The sequence below is a fragment of the Emydura macquarii genome, unplaced genomic scaffold (assembly GCF_026122565.2).
Source record: "Emydura macquarii macquarii isolate MOO-44397 ecotype Brisbane River unplaced genomic scaffold, CSIRO-AGI_Emac_v2 contig_2636, whole genome shotgun sequence".
NCBI lineage: Eukaryota > Metazoa > Chordata > Testudines > Chelidae > Emydura > Emydura macquarii.
In genome coordinates, this window is record NW_027132773.1 from 47,455,768 (window position 1) to 47,480,063 (window position 24,296).

The following is a 24,296-nucleotide window of genomic DNA, read 5'->3' on the forward strand; positions in this document are numbered from 1 at the left end:
GGAGGCATTTAAATAACCCTGAAAAAGCTCATTGTGCAGTTCAGTGCAGTGCTGGGTTAGGAATTCATTGGGTTGGGAACTGAAATGGCCAGGGCCTCATTTCCCAGTGACCTGCAAACTGTAGAAAGAAAGACCCCATTAAGGAGTGGGTCGTGGGGGCATGAGGGAGGCAGAGAGCCTGAGCTATACACTGCACGTTAAGGTCAACCACTGTTATATGGGATTCAGATGATTTAGGATTTTCTGCCAGCTGGATCCTCTCAAGGCTGATGCTGCAGAACACAATAGCCTTTTGTCCCCAGTGCAGAGACTGTTCAGATCAAGAAAGCTGGGTTGTTACTTGTAGCAACACCCTTGCCTTTCTCTGTAAGCATTTGAATGCCTTTCATTCAGATCTGTGTAGATATATTGTCCATACCAGAAAAAACACAGTGTTAGCATCAATCCTGGCACTTGCTCCTTTTCATGGTTAAAACCTACTCCAACATACATCCCTTGGCTCTGAAAGTTTGCAGGGTCTGCTTCACATGTGGAACTAATCTTTGCAAAATGACCCCTTCAGTCTGATACTGCTCCAAAACGGCACATGAAATAGCTTGGAGTTTGGCAAGGATTTCATATCCTATAGGTACGTGGGTACGGGCACTGCTTTAAATGGCCATTTTCACTGCACCTGTCTCAGACAGATCATGAATTAGATTGCAGTATTTTAACCTTCAAGCTGTGATCAGTAAAATGATTGTAAAAGTGCCACTTGACAACTCTGCTACCTGTGTGAATTCAGAGTGATTTACTGGCTTCTCGGTCAAAAATAATTTTGTAAACCATTTTCCTTACTGTTAGCTCTGCAGAGACAACACTGCTGAAGGAATGTGAGCTGGAGTCTGTTCTGGCTCATGCACCATGCTCTGACACCTTGGTGATGGGCAGCACCGAAGTAACTAGACAGACAGATCATTAACAGAATTGTTCATTTTTCTTCCAGTTGCAGCATATATATTTTGGTTGATGATGCACAAGCCAAAAAGAACTCAGCCCGACTTTCAGAGCACAGGCTGAGCTCACAGGGCTGGAAGTTAGAAAAGCCTTCTGTACATTTATCAACTGACCGTATTTGCTATGAAGTCACTGAAAGATGATAAACAATGGAACCCTGCAATGCCATTTTTCACAATCATTTTCTGAGTATTATTGCACTTTAAAAATGTACACAAGATGGGTTTGCTTTTGAGTATTCCCCTCCTAACTAATAGTATCTTATGTTTCCAGGAACTCACAGGAAAGCTGCCCAGAGAATACCCCCTAGATCCAGGAGAAGAGCCACCTATTGTAAGGAGAAGAATAGGGACTGCCTTTAAACTGGATGAACAGAAAATACTGCCCAAAGGAGAGGTGAGGCCTTGCCTTCCAGTCCAGTCCTATCTATCATATGTCTAGGACATCCCTCAACCTATTACTCAGGAACCACAATATTTAATTTATTTTTTTAAATGTCTTTATTCATTTACTCATTCATAGTGCCTCATCTTTGCTTATATTCGGGGCAAAGAAGGGGCAAGATACAGTGCTGGTCTGAGCATAAGACTGGGAGCCAGGAACACCTGAGTTCCACTCCTGGCTCTGACACAGACAAATGGACGTAGCTTTGGCTGAGTCACTTACGGCTCTGGTCCTGTTAATTGTGCAAGCAGCCCTTAATCACACCAACAGCTGGTGCAAGTCTAGATTACTCATGTGACTGAGGGTAGCAGGATTGGGTTCTGAGTTTCTCTGGCCTTTCAAACCACTTCTGGTATCATTTTGAGAGTTCTCAGCTGTTCTCCCTCCTTTCCTGCAATAGTCCTTACTCAGTACTAAAATGAGACAGTTACGTTTCTTCCAAAGTCCCTTCATAAAGTGTCAGATCAGTTCTTTGGACTGGTCTCGTGATTGCAAGACAAATGCACGTTACCTCTGACTCCTAAACTCCCTACTTCTGGGCAGTTTGACTTGTGTTTATGTAAGTTTGCCAGGGAGTGTTTGTTCTGTGCTCTCTCTCCCACAATTGGCTGGGTCAGTGCCCTGAACCATGGCTGTGAAAACAGCCCTGGAGCAGCTGTAAGGCGGGACCGGAATTCACAGAAAAGCCATTGTCTGTGGAGACTTGTCTCAAGACACTTGTGGATATTCTAGTTTTGAGTTTCCTTTTATTTTTGTAATAGAAGAGAATGAATCTGGTCATGTGGTTTAAGATTGGAGTCAGCTAGAGAATTTAACCCTTTCTCGTATTGCTAGCAATTTCTTTCTGCTTAAAAAAATGAACAAACAAAGCTCTTACGTTTTGTGTTTGATGGAGCCAGTAAGAGGAATTCCACTGAAGTAAAATACTCAGTACACATTGTATTTAGCTTTACAAGGAAAGCATCGACTCAAAGACTGACTCCTAAGAGCTCTGCAGTCTGTTTGCTACAGTGTTATAAACTGATCTTCAAATTCCCATATCTCATCTTGTGGTGCATGTACGCTGCACGCTTTTTCGGCAGCATGTAGTGTACATAAGCGTGTAACCGCCCCCTTTCCCCCAGCACAGCTATATAGCAATACAGACTGTGAGCCATGCTTTAGGTGAGTAGACGCACCTGAAGAATGTGGGTATGTACAGAAGTATGTACACTAAAAAGCACTCTACTCATCCAATCCATGCCTCCCCGGAGCCTTTCCCCACCACAAGAAAAAGCTCCGGCAGCAAGGAAAGTCTGTGCCTCCCTGCTGCTGGGGGTCTTTCCTCACTGCAGCGAAAGGTTCCGACAGTGGGGAGTTGCGGAAGTTTTCCCCACTGCTTCCCGCTGCCACAGCTTTTCACTGACATGAGTAAATACACACTGCAGTGTGGACACAGCCTGCTTCTCAGCGTGGCATGTACCATACATGTACGTCACATGCCGCTGCCAGTGTAGATGTCGCCTTAGTATTAAGAGAAGACTTCCAGCCAAGGATGCCGGGTGGAGTCTGTTTTCCTCTCTATCCTTCCATGAATAGTGATGCACGGTCCACGTGTGCAAGAAAATTATTCTTTTTTGTAGGGAAAGACGATAAAGCCACTCTCTGCCTTTGTAGGTAATGTACATTTTGGTAACACAGGATTGGCAACCTCAAGTGTTCAAAATGCTGATTCAGGTCCTACCCCAAAATCATGAAGTTGTCTTAAAAACCATGATCTTTTTAAAAAAGGATAAATTCTGGGATCTGTTCATTCGTCTTCTGATTTTTTGAGCCTTTAGGGTTCATTTTTTCAAGCTTTTAGCTGCAACCATGAGGGCTGCAGACTTTTTTTTTTTTTTAAATGAAAGATTCTCTCGGGATCACATGATTCTAGGAGCTGGGGCTTTAAGAAAAACATCAACCATCACAAGAGTTGGCAGCAAGGCAGGTTCTATCTGAAGGCAAATGACAGCCCTGGTGCAGTACACATAAAGGCATCCATCAAAAAAAGATATTAACGGGGGAGAGGCAAATGAAGATGGCTGTTTAAAATGTTAAAGGTGATTTAAAAAAAAAACAACTAGTAAGGCCAGAAGCTGCAGTTCAAGCCAGGCTCTCATTATCTGCAATGGGAGTGTTGTCTGAGTAAGGACTGCAGGGCTGAGCCCTAGCTGGATTTATTTCTAATCACCCATAGCACTGTCTTTAAGCTGTCCTTGCTTACTTTCAGTGGGCGTTTTGCCAGAGTAAGTGAGATCGGGCTCTCCGTCTGAAAACTCCATTGTGTCAAATGCACTTTTAATAAGTTTAGTGTTGACAGATCTTATGAAATCTTCAAAGCAAAACTCCTTTTACTAAACAAAAATAGGCCTTCAACCGGCAGTAACGTGAGAGGAGCTATAATTATAGAGTTAAAGCAATGCTGACTCACCACTGACAGCAGAGGGGTTTTTAAGCCAAGATGCCCAAAATGAAAACTTCAGAGAGCCATCATGGTTTGAGGAGGGATTCATTTCTATAGCATTAACTGCTCTGTGTACGCATGTTGGTAAATTAAGGGGATTCAAATATGGGTAACAATAGGGTTTCCCTGAAATCTGAGCACTGACAATTTAGCAAAGCTAATGTTTAATTTGCATCTCATTATATTCCCCCTTTCTAGGGTCACCAAACTCCACATTTAAACCAGGCTCAGTTTTCAAAGGGCTCTAAGGGAATCAGGCACCTAAATCCCATTAAAAGTTAATGGGACTTGGGTGTGTAAGAGAGCCAGATGCCTTTGAAAATCCTAACCCCGTTCTCATCTACACAGGCTACACGCAGAGTCAGATTCTTTGCTGGTGTAAATTGGCATAGCTCCATTGACTTAATGTCAAAGTATCAGTGCCAATTACACCAGCTGAGAACTTGGCCCACAGTCTGTTGATCGTCTGCGTAAGCACAGTTTAACTCTGTAGTGACCAAAGAGAGTCTAACTTTTTGTCCTTCTGCCATGGCCAAAGCCTTCTTTTAAAACCATCACACATCACTACGTTGTGCATGACTCTGGTTGTAGCACACCCGTGACGGCTCATGATGACACTGTGTCACACTGCATTTATGTAGCGCCTCCCATCAATGACATTTGGTAGGATTGGATTGTAACTGGGGATGAATCTGACACATTATTTCAAAGCGTGATGAGCATTATACAAGTGCTAACCAGTCATGTTATGTTGAAATGTCATGACTTTGCATTGGGACTTAGCGCAACGCCCTGACATTTAATTTTCATACAGCAGTCAGTCACCATGGTGATAGACACTTTAGCAATATGCATGGGAGATGTTGGGATTCAACTGTCACCCCCTAAGGATACAGGAGTTTGCTCTGCAAGACAAATCGCAGACACGGCTATATTGGGCCAACAGGCATAATGAATTGAATTGAGTGCTGACGAGCCTCACAAGTTAAGAGCTAGATTGTGCCGCCTTTACTTGTGCAACCCTTTGAAGTCAGGATTTGACTCACGTGAGCAAGTGCTCACAAACTGGAGTAGTGGTTGCACAGGCTGGCCCTAATAACACACTGGGGCAGGTTGTTAGATGGACTCGTCTCTCTTAAGTGCCATTTAGGGCCAGATCCTCAGCCGGTGTAAAGCGATGTAGACCTGTTGAACCTTTGCCACGGAGCGACACCGGCTGAGGATCTGGCCGCAACAGCTTGAAGCCATGACGGCCAGAATTTTTCCTGCTTCGACAGGAAGCTGAGCTGGAGCGCCTGGAGAGGGAATTTGCAATTCAGTCACAGATCACTGAGGCTGCTCGGCGCCTGGCTAGTGACTCCAACGTCAGCAAAAAGCTGAAGAAACAGAGGAAAACCTGCTACCTTAATGCCCTTCGTAAACTGCAGGAGATCGAAAACGCCATCAACGAGTACCGCATCAAATCTGGAAAGAAGCCAACGCAGCGAGCCTCCCTGATCATAGATGGTAAGTGTGGTTCAGGGCCTGGTGCAGCATGTCTTTCAGGGCTGAAGCGGGCCTTGAGTAGTGCATAAGCCTCCAGGGAGTGAATTTCACCCCACACTGAGCCAGAGCTAGGCAGGGATGCCATTTCAGATTTGGGTGAGGGTAGGGGGCAACTTTACCGCAATTTCCAGGGGCACCTTAGGCACCTGACAAATCTAGGGTTTTTTTTTTGCAGATAATAACTTAGAAATTAGCTGACAGGAGCCCTGTATCTAATTCCTATATAAAGAAAGAAAAATAAATGAATATTTGACCCACTCACCTCTAATAACTAACATGTTCTGACATCAAGTCACTGAGGGAACACTGGTTAGGTATAACATTTTAATGTATATTCTTACTTGACAGCAACAATTGAAACCATGGTAGAAAAATCTAGATTACGCTCTAGCATTTAAGCTACTTACTTTTTGCAGGTCACCACACCTGGAATAGATCATTTAACTTTTGGAAACATCCTGCTAGGGCAGGGCCCTGTGAGTTTATCCTGCATCTGCCGGGGGTTCAGTATAACTGGTGGTGTTACCATACAACAAATAATAGACTAGACACTGGCACTTTCAAGTCACTTTCACAGTATTGCCAACCCCAAATAATCAAAAATCATGAGGCAGGCTTACCAAATATCGTAAGATTGCCTTAAAATCATGAGAATGTGTAAAAAATAATTATTTTTTTATTTGCCTGCTGCTTTTTGAGCCTTAGGGTGCACAGGGCTCACATTTTGAAGCTTTCTCCGCAGCCACAAGGGCTAGAAACTTACTTTTCCTTTAAGAATGAAGGTTGAAATCAGCACATATCCACCTGACTCCAGAAGCTGAGGTTTTAAGGAAAATAATTATTATCATGAGACTCATGATGAAATCATGAGCGTAGGCAACTCTGCTTTCATGTCTCTTTAAAGGCTGGTTACTTTCCAGAAGGCTCTTACAACACTACAGTGATTGAGTTGCAGTTCTCACAGGATAATATTTAAAGCCAAACACCAAGAAAATTCCACATTTTAAAGTGAGAAAAAAATTGAGTCTTCTGAGGTATATCAGGGCTATGCAGGAAAGGAAAATATACTGGCATGGGAGCTTTGGGCAGCTATTCCTCTTGAAAAAAGGTTGGAGGGTCAAATCTTCCAGTCCTTAATCAGGTAAAACTTCTACTGATATCAACAGAAATCTCACAACTTCCTTTTTTCTGAATGTATCCTTAGCTCAGAGGGGTTGGCTGTATTTCTGCTGTGTCCCCTGTGTTCTCTCTTCCAACAACCCCCTCCATTCCCCCCGCCCGCCCCCACAGTATTTCCAAAAACTTCCAGATCCTTAATCTAATCACCAGCCCTTTCTTATCTTACCCTGCCTCTGTTTGTAAACAAAATAGTGACTTCTTGCCCCAGGAGCACAAGCTGGGAGCAGCCCCTTTCCTCTGCAGAGCTCACATTCCACACTCAGGTTGCCTGGGACTAGGACGTGCCGGGTGATCGGCTCTCTTGTACAAAACTGGAGGGGTGGGGGGGCAGGAGCCTCCCTGACCTCCCCAAATGGTGTCCCTGGAGCTAGGAATAGAACCTAGGAGTCCGGATGCCCAGAGCCCTGTTTTAACATGTAGCCCCATACTGCCCCTCTCCCTTTAATGGACCCTGTGTAGTGCACCATCTCTTCCTTCTCCTGGCTGGAGGGGTGATACGGGACTCGAGTAGGGCCTCAATGTGCTGGCTCAGAACACATGGGTAAATTTCAGGCTGTGTGCGCTTCAGCAGGTCACTTAACCCGTCTGTGGGTCACTATACCCACCTGTAAAGTGGGAAAAGTAATACTTCCTTCAGAGGGGTGTGGCTTAATTAATATTAGTAAAGCACTTAGATATGCTTGGGGGAAAGGCATTATATAAACTCCAAGTATCATCATCATCACATTTGTTTACAAAATTATAATCCTCAGGACACTTTTTATAGTTTACAAGTTTTTAAAAGTAATTTCTGTTAACTGCCTTCAAAGCTTGAAAATAACAGATCTTTTTCTTGCTGATTTTAGCCCTTTCTGCGTGACAAGCACAGATTTTTCTCTTCCTGTTTATAAACAAAGCTGGATTATCACAGTTTCTCTTGCTTCCTTATTTGTAACCCAGCTGTGTCTGCTGCCCTTAGCATTTTGAATGCCTCTCCGCTCTCTGACAGTGCATATGTCAGAGCAACAGGCAAAAACACTAGGCAGAAATGTATGTCAGAACGTGGCTGGCCAAAGGACTGGGGTGCTATTTCTTTTGTTGCTTCAGCGGGCACTCGAACTATTGTTAGTCCTACAATCATAGCGCCTCGTGTTTGTTTTTAATTGGCAACAGAGTGGGATCTTTAAAGGGGAGCAAATCGGGAGGCCTTTAGGGCCAGTTCCTCAGCTGGTGTAAACTGGTGTAGCTGCACTGACTTTAATGGCTACCTCTGGGGATCGGAGCGCTCAGTTTTGACTCAGCCCTTATACCCATTGAAATCAGTCCAGCAACTGACAGCATGTTGAGGGAGCTGGCCTGGAGTTTTTACTCAGTCTTTGCTCTGAGTTCTGCGTGAGTAAGGACCGAGTAAGCTGGCCTATATTAATAGAAATCTTACTACCTCTTGGTAGTGTGGAGAGCCCGGGACAACTGTGTTTTATGAACAGAGGAAGATTCTGTTGCGATTCAATGTTAAACCACAGTGATACTAATGACCCTTTGATTATTTTTTTTCTTCTCCTCAGAAGGAAATATCGCCAGTGAGGATAGCTCCCTCTCAGATGCCCTTGTTCTTGAGGACGGTATGTTGTCTATTTTAGACACTAGAAACCTAGCAGTAGTAAAGGAAAGGATGACTGAATCCCCCTGAAAATGGAGGAAACGGCCCTGTATGTGATATGCCTTTGCCATGTCACAGAGACAAGGTAAGTGAGGTAATATCCTTTATTGGACCAACTTCTGTTGGGGAGCGAGAAAAGCTTTTGAGCTTACACAGAACGCTTCTTCTGTGTAGGCTCGGAAGCTTGTCTCTCTCACCGGCGAAAGTTGGTCCAATAAAAGATATTACTTCTTCCACCTTGTCTGGCTATTAACCTGGGACCATCATGGCTACAACAACACTGCCTTTGCCATTTCAGAGCAGATAATTTCACACACCAACCAACTTTCATCAAAACCCCCTGAAGGTTTTATCAGTTATATATAAAAAGTACAGAAGTAGAAATAAGTACAAATTCTGTAAGAAAAAGCTCATGCATATTGTAACAAATCCACAGCCCCCCCAAGACCTCTTAGTTGGTAGTATAGGACATATGACTCACACTAAGGGCCTAATTTTCAGAGATGTTGAGCACCCACAGCTCCCCCACCTTTATAGACCAGAAGGGATCATCATGATGTTCTTTGACCTCCTACATAACACAGCCTGGAGAATATCACCCAGTGATTCCTGTATCAAGGCCAATAACTTGTGGTTGAGATTACATTCCTCTAGTTCAATCTTTGCTGCAGTTTGGTGATCCCGGAGTCAAAGTCCAAAGCTATTTGCAACCCCCTTACAATTTTTACCCTTTTACAGTAAATGCATCTATGATAACAGTGCTAAGCCTTTATCATTTGGGTATGTTTTTCAAGAGGTTGACAGAGAATATTTGACCTTGAAGGGGAAGGATGTGATCAGAGTGGGCGGCAGAGAGAGTGGGAGAAGGTTGCCTACACAAACATGAAAGTGTCAGAGTCATCATGCACACGCGTCTAGCAGAGTTTTATTTTCTTTGCTTTAGATTGGGAATTTTATTACAGTGCTACATGTCTTCCCGACATGCCTTCCATGACCACCCCCATCAGTTGAGAACCACTGAACTAGCGCATCAGCTGCAGCCCTTCTTAAAATCAGTCCCTAAGTTCATCATCATATAATTCATGCATTGGAAAAAGCCTAGTGAGAAAAAAGTCTCTAGCTGAGGCACTGTATCCAATTGGTAATCTTGGGAATGGCACACTGCAGCCAGGTGTCCTTCAAAAGCATCATCTGCTGTCCGTGTTTCTCTTTGCAGAGGATTCTCAGGTTACCAGCACAATGTCCCCTTTACAGTCACCTCACAAAGGCCTCCCTCCCCGGCCACCCCTGCAGAACAGGCCCCCTCCTCCACAGTCATTGGAAGGACTCAGACAGATGCACTACAACCGGAATGACTACGACAAGTCCCCTATCAAGCCCAAGATGTGGAGTGAGTCATCCCTGGACGAACCCTATGAGAAGGTCAAGAAACGCTCCTCCCACAGTCACTCCAGGTGAGTAAGTCATTTGTAGGTGTCTCTGTGGTATGATAATCACTCACTTGAATGACATTTAGTTGTTCCGGTAAAGAATCATGGCACAGAAGAAAGTTAACAGCAGCTATAATCAGACAAAGTGCTGGTCAGTATCTGATTGTTATTTTAAAAGGCAGTTGGCGAGGAAAGACAAACAGCCTGTCACTGAAACATCTGCTGAATCTTTGCAACAGCTTGCGCTTGAACGTATGTTACTGTAAAAAGCAATTCAGACCAGTTGTGTGTGTGAAACGCCATTCACTTCAGCCAGATTGCACGTGTGTAACTGAGAAGTGAATTTGGCCCGTAGACAAGATCCTAGCTGTAGAGCGTGTTTGTCTGAAGACTGACATGCAGTGTTTGCTCTGCAGCAGTCATAAGCGATTCCCCAGCACAGGAAGCTGTGCAGAGGCTGGAGGGAGCAGTTCTCTGCAAAATAGCCCCATCAGGAGCCTCCTGCATTGGAATTCCCAGTCCAGCATGCCGTCTACACCAGATCTACGGGTACGCAGTCCACATTATGTCCATTCCACTAGGTAAGTCTTGCCGCTCCCAAAACAACTCACCTCACTTCGTTTACGTGAAAGTGTTTTCTGTTTTCGCATTTTAAAGACAAAGGCCTCAGTTTTGGAAGGCACTTTCAATACATACTTAAGTGAAGTCCCCCTGACCTCAAGTGCTGTCCGGGGGCGGGGGAGCAGGGGGTTCTTTCCTGACTCAGGGCTCGAATCAGGAACTCACTTCCAATAAGAAATAACTAAAAATGACCGAGTCCTTTGGCGAGATCTTAAACAAAGGCTCTGACCATTTGTGGGCATTACAAATGCCAAGCCACTCTTTGAAAGTGACCAGGTGTTAATATCAATGTTCAAGTTAAATTCAAGATCAGGTAATTACCCTTGCCTTTTGGACATTAAAGGTTGCATAGTGAGTGTTAAACCACTGTTACCATGAACTGTGTGTGCAGAAAAGCCTGTCTAAAGTGACCATCCAGGGGAACCACATAGAGGTGGGTCTAACTGGTCACATGGTATCATTTCTGATCCTTGATCCTGATCCTGATCCTGACTGAAAGGTTATAAACCGGGGATGAGCCCATCCAGCATGAATAAAGATCACCCAGATTTGGACATGAAGCAGTAGTATCCTACACACACAAGTCTGGGTGTTCGCATGAAGGACTGTCACACTGTGATGGTCTTGAGACCTAAAGCGACTCAGGAGACAAGAAAAACACAGCTGCTTAATAGAGGTGGTTCTGCTAATGAGAGGGGAGCAAAAAGTATTCATTCCGTGAGGGGTGGTGAATGGAGGATGCGGCAGGAGCTGGCCTTGACTATGCAGTTTCACTGTAAAGGTCCTGCAAAGCTTTTGCAAGCTACCAGACAGCCAGGGACACGCACCTCACTTGGGGCTGCACTTTGTGGGTCATTGGACCCCCACGTTGCAAAGCAGTGGGGTGAGGGCATGGAATCCCAGGAACAGAAGCCAAAGGAAAGGTTGTCACAGACCCACAGCATTCTCTGTTCCCTGCTGCTGTGCTGGTGAAACTCAGGGAGTGGGTAGTGGGGTGGCTATGCTGGGAGACTTCATGTGCTGCAGAAAGGGGGTACCATGCTGAATCCACGTAGGCTGGATCCTTAGTATTTGGACCTAGTGGCCCCAAATTCCCACACAGGGGAGGGGAAGGGGGAGTTGGCTGTTTTATCAACCCATGGCATTAAGAGGCACTGTAGCCCCACAAGCTGCCTGTGGAGTCCAACCCCATAACTCTGTTTAGTTTCCCCCCCCCATAAACCTAGTTGCTGTGGCTTTGTGCAGGGATGTGGGCGGTTCACCCCCTATGGGAACATCTACTTAGATTCCGGCACTAATGTGCCTGCATGGTACGCCCTGTATTCTGCAAGGTGCTGAACATCCACAGCTCCTGTGGGAATTGGGGGGAGTTGCGAGAACTCAGCACCTCTTAGGCGTGAGCTCTGTGTTTGGAGCATGCTTGGCATTAAATGCTAGAAAAAAACCCTGCCTGTTTTGTTAAGCAAACAGACTCAAAGCCTGACTGTTTTCCTGCTACCTGCAGGTCAGTAGACATCAGCCCGACCAGACTGCACAGCTTAGCTCAGCACTTTAGACACAGGAGCTCCAGCTTAGAGTCACAAGGCAAGCTCCTTGGCTCAGAGAACGAGACGGGGAGCCCCGATTTCTACACCCCAAGGACTCGTAGCAGCAATGGCTCTGACCCCATGGACGACTGCTCTTCCTGCACCAGCCATTCCAGCTCGGAGCACTATTACCCTGCTCAGATGAACCCCAACTATTCCACGCTGGCTGAGGACTCCCCCTCGAAAGCCAGAGAGAGGCAGAGGCAAAGGCACAAATCTGCGGGAAACCTGGTCTCTTCTAATTCAGGGAGCATGCCCAACCTGGCTGCAAGGAATGGAACCGGGCACCACGGCGTCTATCTGCACAGCCAGAGCCAGCCTTCCTCTCAGTACAGGATCAAAGAGTACCCCCTGTACATCGAAGGCAGCTCCACGCCTGTGGTGGTGCGCAGCCTGGAGAACGACCAGGAGGGGCACTACAGCGTGAAAGCACAATTTAAAACCTCCAACTCTTACACAGCCGGGGGGATGTTCAAAGAGAACTGGCATGGGGACGAAGTGGACACAGTAAGACTGACCCCCTCCCGTTCTCAGATCATAAGGACTCCATCTCTGGGCAGAGAGGGCCACGAAAAGGGCTCAGGCAGGACTGCAGTCTCAGACGAACTCCGGCTGTGGTACCAGCGGTCCACAGCCTCCCACAAGGAGCACAGCCGCCTGTCGCACACGAGCTCGGACAGCAGCTCCCAATACAGCACATGTTCTCAAAGCACCTTTGTGGCACACAGCAGGGTAACGAGAATGCCTCAAATGTGTAAAGCAACATCAGGTGAGAGCCAGCCCACGGGCAAGCGGATCAGAGTTTGCTCTGAGCTGTTTAATGGCTGCATTGCACTTTAGTAATTTCTGAATGAAACTAGACCAACCTGCCATCCCTGTCCTTCTGGGAACATAGCACAGTGTGTGGTACAGGCATGCAGGGGGGTGCGTTTAGCACGGTGAGTGAACTTCATCTGAGCGTGTCATCTGCCGAGGATTTTTCCCTAGAGCTCATCCACCGAAAATGATGAGAGAGATCCCCACAGCCTGATCCAAAGTCCCCAGCTGTCAATAGGAATGTTTCCACCGACTTCAGTAGGCATCAGATCAGGCCTTTAGAGTGGTAGCAGAGAAAATCCCATTAGTGGGAACTGCTCCTAGGAATCACATTAGGTTTGTCACTGTGGACAGGATCAGTTAAAGTGAGCAGTGTAGCAAAACATAGGAAAACTCAAGAGAACTTGATTTTCCCAGTAAGTACATAGAGGAATAAGGTATTTAATCAGTGTTAAATTAGGAACAGAAGACTCTCTGGTCTGGCAAAAAAAGAACAGTTCCTTAAAATAAAGAGCAAGTGGCCCCACTAAAAAGACGTGGGTGAGTGTTTGAAGGGTGAGCACCTTGCTTCATACAATACCTTTCGTACAACTACGAGAGGTGCCTGCTTACCCCCTGGGGAAGCTGGTAAGCTCTAGGGACCATGTCTTGTACAGCACCTAACGCGGTGGAGCACCATCCTATTTGGGGCGGTGGCCTCTCCTGTAACATTCATATTAAATAATAGTTCATAAATTGCAGAGATTGTGCTACATTTCCTTGAAATTTAGAGGTTTTTAAGCTGCGGCTTGACAAAACCCTCACTCGGATTATTTAGCTGAGGTTAGTCCTGCTTTGAGCAGGGGGTTGGACTAGATGACCTCCTAAGGTCCCTTCCAACTCTATGATTCTATGAAATGAGATGAAATCGTTTAAGGTTCAATACTTATTTGATATCGGTCTCTGTTTTGAATAACTATGGGCAATCCAGTGTGCATGACATAACGGCTAACCTGAGGCTTTGCCAAAAACACTTGAATTTAACCCAACTCCGTGTGAGCGAGAGGGCACAGGTTGATTGCCGACGTGTATTGACAGAACTGGTACAGAATGGGCAGCAGCTTAACAAGCTTCCTTCATCCCACTGCTACCCATGTGCCTCAACCTTGACCTGGGGACACCATTTCGAAAGGTCCCATTTCCATGACCCGCTCAGCCCTGGGAGGCTCTGTTGAGATTGCCAGCAAGGGGGCCAATTAATGGTGTTGATGCTTGTAAAATGTTGCTATTTGCCTATCAAGAGCTGAACTGATCCTATCACATTAATATCACATGGATCACTGAACAACCATTGGCTGGGACGGTTTAGTCCCTAGACACCTAGTCTGGATTCCTCTAAACTGCTGATTTAATGGTGAAAGGCTTTACACTCCATTACCAAATCATCTGAGCCACCCCTTCCCTCTTTGATCTGCAAACTTTCTTTTAGCCCTTTTTTGATGGGAAGTTGAGGGACATTTTGGCATTTCTGCCCCAAACAGAAGCAGGAAGCACCTACATTTTCATTAACATGCTTGTTCTCCTGAGATGTAGAACCCCATTCTGGAAATCCTATGGTTTCACATGGTTGGGGCATCTAGGAAGGAGAACGCCAGTAGTAAAAACAAAAATTGATGTCCGATTTGTCAGTTGCTCCAACTGAGAACTTTAGCTTTAAGTTAATTTTAGAGAAGTGAAATGTAAATCGCTTTCACTGGTCATGCCATTATGGACCTAGTCTTATGTTCTAAAAGCCAGATCCCAATTGTGCTGATGGGATAATAGTGACACAAGGAGCCTTCAAGTGTAAGGAACAGATTAGACTTTGTTTCTCTCTTCTTTTTGAGTGTCATTTGGCTGCAGGTAAAGAATTTATCAGCTTGTGGGAGAGTGCTAGGTAGAAGCATTCATCATTTGATTGATCAGCCATGGCTCTGAGCTGTCTATCGGACCTCGCAATGTCCTTCAAAGATTATTATGCTCCTGAGCATCTGGAGAGTTCACTGTTCCATGGATCTGCGTATTGGGGTAGAATGACCAAAAGAGGGCTTTAACTCATAGATGCTTAAAGCAGAAAGGCCTTGTGAAACCACTACCAATACAGTACAGTGTTCGTCTAGGTTTCCTACATGCTGTCATTAAAATAAAATTAATGAAGGTCTACCCACTTTTGGTCCCATGCTAATAAGTTCACTGTAGCCAAATTTAAATGAATCTTACTACAAGTGCTTGGCCAAAAGCATCTTTGGTCTTCAAAAATCTATGGAGCTGTTTTTTTTACAGCTAGCGGCCGTACCTAGTACTAGCACAAAACGCCTCCTGTGGGCCCTGAGCTGCCTGGGACGACACTGCTTGCTACTAGGATGCTGTGGATTCAGATCTCACTACTGGCAATAAAACATTGATTTATTTTCATGTTTTGAGGGATGGGTATTTTCCACTCTTGGCTACACTGAATTTGGTAGATGGGGGAAGGATCTTCAACCCATATAGTCACACACAGTTGGAGGCTGGGTTGGGACAAAATTTTCCCCATGCATCTGAACGAAGAGCCAGGCACACGTGCATGCTGCTCAGGGAGTATGGGCCAAGATCCATTTGTAAATGTGATATCCCAACTCAGGGGCTGTGTTTTAGTCACAACTGGCCATGTTGCTTCTGCTCTGATGAGCTGGCACTGCTGGAATTCCTGGCCCCTCTTCTCCTTGTCTAACTGGTTATTTTTTCCTTCAACTGTGTTTTAGCTGCCTTACCTCACAGCCAGAGGAGTTCAACACCATCTAGTGAGCTAGCAGCTACACCACCAACCAGTCCTCACCACATCGTAGCATGGCAGAGCGGGTGAGTCTCAAGGGGGCAGCTTAGAGGATTAGCATTCCTTGGCCTTGCGCAGTTCCCTCTAGCCCCTCCAAAACCACCATCCTGGGCTTCAGCGTGCTAGAGTTGCCTTTAAATGTGTGAAATGTAGATCTGATTTGATATAATCTTTAAGAAGCTGATCCCAATAGTTTGAGGCAGAACAATATGTTCTAGTGCAGTGCCTTGCCGTACCATGCAGGGACAGGATACTGGGCACAGACACACTCTCAGGTCCTCAATGACCTAATCGATGCAGAGCATTTTCAGATATTCACTCACCATTGATCTAACATCCGTGCAGTTCTAGCAGCAGGGTAACTCCTGATTTAGGCTAGCTCAGGTATCTGCCTCAGCCTGTCACCTGCACGCAGTCTACACTACCGGTGCTAACACCAGTGCCAGACCAATGGTGGGAGAATTTCGGTAAAAGCTTTGTAGACCCCACCTACATTCCCCACGTTGTATGTAGCGCTAACGTTGAGTTTTCTTTATGAATGCCAGTGTGGTTGTCAAAGGAATCTTGCAGCATAAACAAGGTTAAATGCTTAATTATGGTAATTCTTGCATATATCCAGATGGTTGATCAGAGGCACAGTTCAGGGGGTCAAAAAGGAAGCTTCCCAAGGGCACTGCTTCTCCAGAATTTTCTTCCACTGCCGACTTTGTAAGTGAGGCCGTTTCCTGGATGGATCTAGGCAGCACAGCATTTCCCAGTGCTTGATTCTCAGAATGCTGTGTTCTGTGAAGCCACCAGGAAAGTCTTGAGGGAACACGGTTTGAGAACTTCTGCCCCAGGGTTGGCAGAGACCTTGAACTGTTTGTAGTGAGCCTCTACGAGCAGTGAACTAAGATGTGGTGGGCTTATCCCACAGTCTTTCCAGGGGACAAACATTGGTGGGTCTTGTGGTTATGACTCTCTTCTACTTCTGTCAGTCTGTTGTACCCAAATGTTTGATTTTACAGGAGTAAAAAAAATTTGTTTTAAATCAACAATCGCTACATTTGTAGATGCTCCAGTATAAACAAAGACGTTCACATGTGCCATTTGGTTTTATGGCAACAATAACCCAGAAAACACTGACTAAGAGAAAATGAAGCTTTAAAACAAAGATGGTGGGGAATAAAAACAGAACCTCAAATCCCTAAATAAGTTCCTCTGCATTGCAACATGCTCAGATTCAAATTCATGGCCTCCAAACCAACAGTTGTGGTTCTGGGTCAGGTCCAGAACTGGAGTGGGTATTTTTATTGGTGCCAATTCAGAGACCGCCAAAGATAGATGTTCACCCAAGATTTTTGCCATTTTGCAGAGATTTGCCCCATTCAAGGTTTGGATCTGAGCCTAACAAAAGCTTTGATTCTGCCTCAACCCCGATCATAAATTGTTTCTCAGCACATCCCTACCATGAATACAGGTAATCTGCTGTGAAACTAGTTTAGAAGTCTCCTATTTGAAGGGAGCAAAAACTTAAGAACTCTGATTTGTCTCATCATTTTTCATGCACCGGACCTTCTCCTCCCAGCCCCACGCACCCAAAAGAAAAACAAAACAAAAAAAACCCTAAGCCAGATCCTCAGCTGGTGAAAATGGAGCTATGTAGATTTATATCATCTGAGGATCTGGACCAATATTCAGCGCAAAAAGGAATCAAAGAGATGAATCCATTATTTGTTTCATGCCTGGGTGAAATGACAAAACCATTAGGGAAAAAAATTTGTAAAAGAAAATAGGTGCAATTTGTTACCAGGTGCATAATGTAGACTTGGCCATCACAGTAACTTGTTTTGTTACTTCCCAGCATGAATCAAAGGCTTGAAATTCTGCCTGACATGTTTTCTTATGTCACTAACTCTTTTGTCTTAAGGTGACTCATCAACTTGTTTTCCCACTATATTAATAAGCTCTTAATAGTGTGTGTCATTTCTTTTCTTTAACATTTCCTCTTTGCTGTTTCCTCCCTTTGTGCTCTCCTTGGTTCAGAGAAGCAACAGACAACTCACCCACTATGGATGAGTCTCAGTCTCCAACTCACCAAAGTACTGAGGAATAGAGGTATAGTAAGGGAACGTTTTGTTCTTTCATCATTTCTTCCCTGTAGTTTGTGCTCTGCAAATCGTTTTTTGACATCTCAGTAGCCCTAAGGAGCAAACGTTTGAATCATTTGGTTAGTGGCAGCAAGACTTTGCTCAGCTCCTGGAAGAGCAAGGTGGAAGCAGTTGTAAGCCTCATCAGCATATGATGGTGGCCTTTTCAGCAGGTTTCTAGCTCTTCGTTTTCCCTATGAAGGCTGGTTTCGTGCCAGTTGGGATGGGATGCCTCCATTCCTCAGATGTAAAATTAGGATAATTCCACCCTAGCTCACAGGAGCGCTGTGAAGATAAAATCCACTGAGGCACTCAGCTACACTGGTAACAGAAGCCTAGACTGATAGAAACAAGCCTGGTAGCCCATGGGATGGAAAGATGACCCAGCAATATTTTAATTTTAGTGATCATCATCTTACTCGCTAATGTTGAATCAGTGATCTCAAAAGGGAGTGGACCACAGTCACTTCAAGCCTGGCTTTATGCACCAAACCCATAAATGTACCTGTGTGCTCCAGCAAGGAATTAGGCAGTAAGAGGCTTATAGGTTAAACTGAAGCTAAGTAATCTGCCTACTCAGTTTCACCTCATACAGGTCACTTTGCTGTCTTGTGCTTCAGCCAAACCAGGTAGGAAACTGGGTCCCTAGGAGTTGCCAGGCTAGATCTGACCCCAAGGTCCAGCTCTTCCTGGGATCTGTTTGACAATAACCATTATCCGAAATGCTTCAGAGGAAGGAGTGAGAACCCCGCAGTAGCACATGTGGGATAATCTGCCTCCACATTACAACTCATCCTGAGCCGCAGAAGATAAATTGGGTTAAGCCCTAGTGCATGAGGTTTAATGTCCCTTCCAAAATGTGTTATAACTCAGAATACACTTGTTATCCATATAAACATCCAGTCCCTTTCTGAATCTTCTTAAGTTCTTGGCCTCGCTAACTTCCTGTGGCAATAAGTTCCACAGTCTAAAACAGGCTCTCACATCCAGCTGAGTTTCCCCTGTGTAAAGAAATAGCAAAGAATTCCTGCTGAAACATTAAAGGTCTGTCTACTCTATGCAAAAAGCATTGTGAGAAACCCTTGCTTGGGAAGCCTTCTGCTTTACATGCGTACTATACCTTGCCTCCACACACAACAGCCATCCCATGTGCTTTAGAAGCTGCCAATGAAGCTTGGAAGGAAATCTTCGGCCCTGCTCCCACTCAACTAATGCCATCTGCAGTTGATTCTCCCCAGTGTAGTGATGATATCCACAAGTCTTACCGCTGCACTGTTCTGCTGTTCCTTGTAGCTCATCCCACAATGCAGTGCCTCAGATTTGGAAACTATTCAAAAAACCCTAGCTTCCAGCAAATATACCAGGCCCTAGGGGTCGGTGCTGCAGGAGCACTAGCCTGCACGGGTGGTCTTGGCAGAAACTGTTGCTGTGTGGACTGCACTCAGGCTTAGCAAGGCAAGGAACTGTCTATGCAATCAGTACGCTAGCAACAGTTTCCTCGCCTGGTGTAGACGTGCCCCAAATATAAGGTGTTCGCTAGCTGGACAGAAACGTGCTCTGAAGCTGTTGAACATGTGTGTGAGACAGGGCAACAATCCCTTTATGGCCTTTCAGACCTTTCCATTGGGAGGTAATGGCATTATGTCAGCATGTTGCCATGCATCATCACCATCATCCATTGCTATGGGACATCATAACACCAAGAGGCCACAGCATCCTGCTCCTGCAGAGCACGCGCAGGTCACCAAAAAGCCTCTGTTAGGATATCTATACGTGAATGTCTATATGCTAGTATGAGACTCACGTTTATGAAGTCACTGATGCAAAAAAAGCCATCAGGAGCTCTCACCCCTATTTCCTGGCCTACCCTGTTCAAATTAGTTCCATGGCCCACTCAGCCGAGTCAGAAATTCAGCCCTGACAAAGGTTTTCACATTTTGGTAGCTAAGCTTGAGCGGTGCTGCAGACAAGCACTAAGATGACAACACGGGTCCTTTCACTTCTCTTCAAGTCAGCCACTAAAGGAGCAAGGTTTTATTCTCCCAGCTCCATGGCCAAGCACACAATCCTCCAATCCCGCCCCCTAGACAGAGGGGAGAAAAGCACACCCTACAGAGAATCACTCTTAAGGGGAAAACCTCATACTGAGAAGAATGAGAAGCCAATGTCTGCTGCTAGAATGCTAGAGACAACCAGGGCAACCCAAAGAGCCAATGAACATGCTGCATTTTCTTCCCTCTCCCATTCCTGTCACAGGGTGGCATGTCTGTGGTTGAGTTTTTGCAGGAACTTTTGCTGTAGTGTTTGTTTTAATAGCCGTCTCCTTTCTTCTGTAGGAGCTACAACGATAGCTGTTTCTTGGATTCTCCCCTCTATCCAGAACTAGCAGATGTCCAGTGGTATGGACAGGAAAAAGCCAAGCCTGGAACTCTAGTATGAACCCTTGACCTCAATCTGATCACATCAATGCCATTCTGAGATCACCTCACTGCCTCTCATTTGCCTTACCCAGATGCGCTGTCGCCCGGCACCAGCTTCAACTTTAAGCACTTTTCTCAAAATATGATTAAAGACACCATTACAGATACTGGCCCCAGGATGAAGCCACAACCACTGATGGATAGCAGTGTTTCCAACCAGATTGCTATGGACTGGCCTGTGACTCCTACAGCCCAAAAGGGAGGGGGGGTGAGGGGGTGGGGAAACATATATGAATAACTATGTTAACAGCCAGATGGCAATTTTTTTTTCTTTTAAATACTGAAAGCCTTTCAAGGTATAGATACAATCTTAATGGTCTCTGGCATGTGAAAATAGTAAGATTTCTACGACTTGCAGTCTGAAGCCAACAGAACATTAGTTAAGAGGGCGAGAGACAGCAGTTGTGAAATATATACCTTACTCCTGAAGTATTTATTTGGAGTAAAGAAAAACTCCTCTTGCTTCAGAGACGTATCAGAATATCGCAATCAATTCAGTGCTGCCAAAGATCCCAGACGAGAGCATGGCCAGCAGCTTCTTGCTATAAGAAAGTCTCTCTAGATTAGCCCATTTCCAGAAACAACAGCCTACAATTTGGAAACTATTTTTACTTCCTTCCTCTCTTTATGCCCTTCCTAAAAGAAAAACGACAACAATAATCCATTGGGATGAAGACACACCAGAAGTCTGGGCTGGTATCGTCAAATCAATCTTGAAAAGCTGCTGTTAAACTGGATATACGCAAAAGTTTACAAGGCTATTATCTAAAGCAGAGGCAAATATTGCTACTCTTAGCATCTGTGGGCCTGGCACAGGCTAACCACCAATACATACAGTTTTTGTTTTTTTTTTGCAATACTTATGATAAATTAAGGTGAAAATTGCCAAACGCCGTTCTACGAATAGAAACAACCAATAAATTATATCCTATTTATGCACAAAGTGTTTCACATGAAATCAGAGGAAAAGCACATCATGAGCTAATTGACATGGTAAAGCCACATCAGCATAACTGTTCAGATTATGATGCTTTTGGTAGTGCCAGCGTAGCAAAGGGCTCATCACTAACGTATTGCTATCCAAGGGACCCCACTGTGTTGTAAAGCGGAAGAGTTCAGTAGTGCTGTCTGCTAACCAGCTGACTTGGCAAATTTTCAGTGCGCAAGAAGGGACCATAATAAACAAAAGCTAATTAATTAGTAACCTTGATGCATTCGACACAGACTCTAGTTTTCTACTGATACCAAAAGGAAACATACGAGAGAGTCGTGACAGGCGCTGCAAGTTTACACGTCCTTTGAAGCAATGCTTTATCTATGTCAAGCCATCAAACTTCAAAAGGCCTCAAAGACACTTTTGTACTGAACGAGTGCACAGTCTAGGTGGATGTTGAAGCTGGCACGTCTAGTCTTCACTACGGTGCTATGCTGGTTTTATTGCCACTGCGTGGGGGTGGGGTTCTCGCCCCCTTTGTGCATGCAGATGATGATTTCCTATGGGAAAGGCAATTAAAGAAACAGCTGGAGGGGGTTACTTTGTGAAAAGGAGAAACTGAAATTAGCTTTAGTTTAAAGAAATAAAGTGTGCGTGCGTGCGTGTGCGTGTGTTCTAATAATGACAGTCTACCAGACGAGGAGGGCAGGAAATTTAAAACTAAATACAGCAACTTAGGGGCTGCCACACCATTTTTTTTTTTTTTTGTAATAGTAACACTGGAAAACTTTTTTTTACCAGAAGCTTTAAAGAGCACAGCTGCCCCCTAATTAGGCTTGGAAAGATTGGAGGGAGTAGTAAAAATGAATTATAGCTGTTACTATCGGTGCTTTTTCCTACATAATTTTATGTGTATCAACTTATTTTAACACTGTGCACTTATTTGCTACCTTGCAGTCTCCCAACCCTCCCGTGAAGCATTGTAGGAGCTGTAGATGGGGAAAACTGAGGCACAGGGAGGTTATGTGACTTGCCCAACAGCATGTAGGAAGAACCAGAACTCAGATCTAACTTCTATGCATTAATTATAAAAATAAATTACCTCTCCATACAGCTGACACATTTTTGCACTAGCAGGAAATTTAAAAAACTTACACCCTGTGCTAATCATTCCAAACCTAATGTCTGTGGAAATCAAGAATCATTACAGATTTAGAAATAAAAAAATACAGTTGACAGTAATCATATAGCGTACTAACCAATCGCTAGGCAGAACTGACAGCCAGGAGATTGCAGCTGTTAATATAAAAGTGCAATATGCCCATTTATGTTTTTGGATGGAGAGGAGACATCTGATTAATATTTTTTGCTGATTAAAGTCTAATCCTTCCAAGTCTAACTATAAACAGAGAGGGCAAGTTAAGGAATTAGCCCAAGAAGTTCAGGAGCTTTGAGCAACTGTCTATATTTTCATTTCCCTGGTAAATAATTTTTCTGTGTAGCCTTTTTTATTTAAAAGGATTCAGGCCCAGTAGCACAAGTGGGCCTCTGGCCACTACGTAATACAAATAACTAATACACATTAATTTCTCCAGAGTCAGACTAGGCCTGCAGTTTTGCAGAGGGGCTAGGGGGTGGCAGCCCTGAGGTTCATTATGTGGTAATACATATTGCAAACAATTTGGTCAGCCTGCATTGCAAACAGGCTTCAGGAAAGAAAAACCTTTTGAGAAATGATTGGGTTTTGCTTTTGTGGTCTGCTTTTCTGTTTTGCAATCAAGGCACATGCGAGCCAGTCTGGTAGTAAAGACAGATTAAGTAAAACAGGTTTTACTGTTTAGCTCAATTCAATTATACACAAATGTACATACAATGTTAATCATATTAGATTAACATAGTTAAGTATAACGTGGAGGGGTAAAACAGAACTGTTCTATACAAGCACTTGACTACCAACTTGCCAGCCCCGTTTTCTTTTTAATAAAGGCCCCTGGTCTAATATAAAGCCACTATTGCATTCTTAGTCTAAATGTATGAAACTTCATCAGTTTAGCCAGAAACATGGTGTATGCATACACCATGCCATGTTGTGAGGCAGGGTTTATTTTTAAATGATACTATATGCAGTCGAGTGTTGAAAATGTTGAAAAGGTCAAATTTGTTTTCACTCTGTATTAGTTTTAGTTTTGGCTATAGCAAACCCCATTCAGGTGCTATCAGATGACCAGTTACTGCTTAGTTAACTAGATGTAAAGTTTTACATATATATTAATGTCAATAGTTTTATTACAAGTTGTGTAAAATGGACTCTAGTTGAAAAAAAGAAAAAAAATTAGGTCTCAAACTGATTTTAGCGCATGTAAAATGATTTTACTGGATTCTGTTCAACTGTAATCAAGGGGAAATATATGTATGTTGTAGAAAAAGTTGCAGAATTTAAAAAAAAAATCTGCTTTTAATTTATTCTTTTTGTATTAAGAATTTGTATAGTTACCTTTACATTTTGCAAAACAGTGTTGTCAACACTTCCTTATTAAAGCATTTTCAAAATGAAATGTTGTAGCAGCTCTTTGAGATATTAACCAAGGTTGAACAACACTCTCAACTCGGTACATGCGTTGTCTGGTTACAGCCATAGCAGAAGCCTGTAGACGCTGGGCCAAGATTTTCTAAAGTAACCCTGAGATTTTTTTTTTTTATGTGCCCACCTTGAGAGGGCTTAATGAGAACGTGCTCAGCACCCACCGTCTGAAAAATCAGGCCCCGTTCACGTGTCTCAAGATCACCGATCACTTTTGGAAAACCCGGGCCTGTAGTTTTGCTCGTTATCGCCAACCTCTTGTCCTAAAAGGAAGTCCGATGTGGCATTACAGGACTATCTTTGGTGGTGGGATATTACATTACTCATTTTACTGCAGTAATCTAGGACATGGTGGCAACAATATTCCATTTTTTAATACACATAAATAATCAACCCAATGGGGCCTCTAACATGGTGCATTACCTGGTTCCCAGTGAAGAAGGGGTTGTTTTAACCAGCTGTTTTCCTCCCTTCAGGTACTCTTGGAAAAGACTGTGAATTGGGTGCTTGGGAGCCAGCGGGGACTGCTTGTGGGAGCTCTTCAGCTAAGATCACAGGGGCTGGCCTGAACACCAACTTGGTAGAGTTTGCTGCTGCC

At 44.4% G+C, this 24,296-nt stretch overlaps 1 protein-coding gene across 1 annotated transcript in view; it reads left to right on the top strand.

The window, feature by feature from the left end:
- Positions 1-20,383, top strand: part of FRMD4A (FERM domain containing 4A) — a 239,649-nt gene extending 219,266 nt beyond the window's left edge. Inside the window, exons 16-23 of the mRNA XM_067564578.1 lie at positions 1,270-1,392; positions 5,203-5,431; positions 8,194-8,250; positions 9,505-9,742; positions 10,135-10,299; positions 11,844-12,694; positions 15,504-15,600; positions 20,040-20,383. Coding sequence (XP_067420679.1) covers positions 1,270-1,392; positions 5,203-5,431; positions 8,194-8,250; positions 9,505-9,742; positions 10,135-10,299; positions 11,844-12,694; positions 15,504-15,600; positions 20,040-20,142 — 1,863 coding nt within the window. The 3' untranslated portion in view covers positions 20,143-20,383. The remainder of the gene's footprint in view (positions 1-1,269; positions 1,393-5,202; positions 5,432-8,193; positions 8,251-9,504; positions 9,743-10,134; positions 10,300-11,843; positions 12,695-15,503; positions 15,601-20,039) is intronic.
- Positions 20,384-24,296: the final 3,913 nt, after the last annotated feature.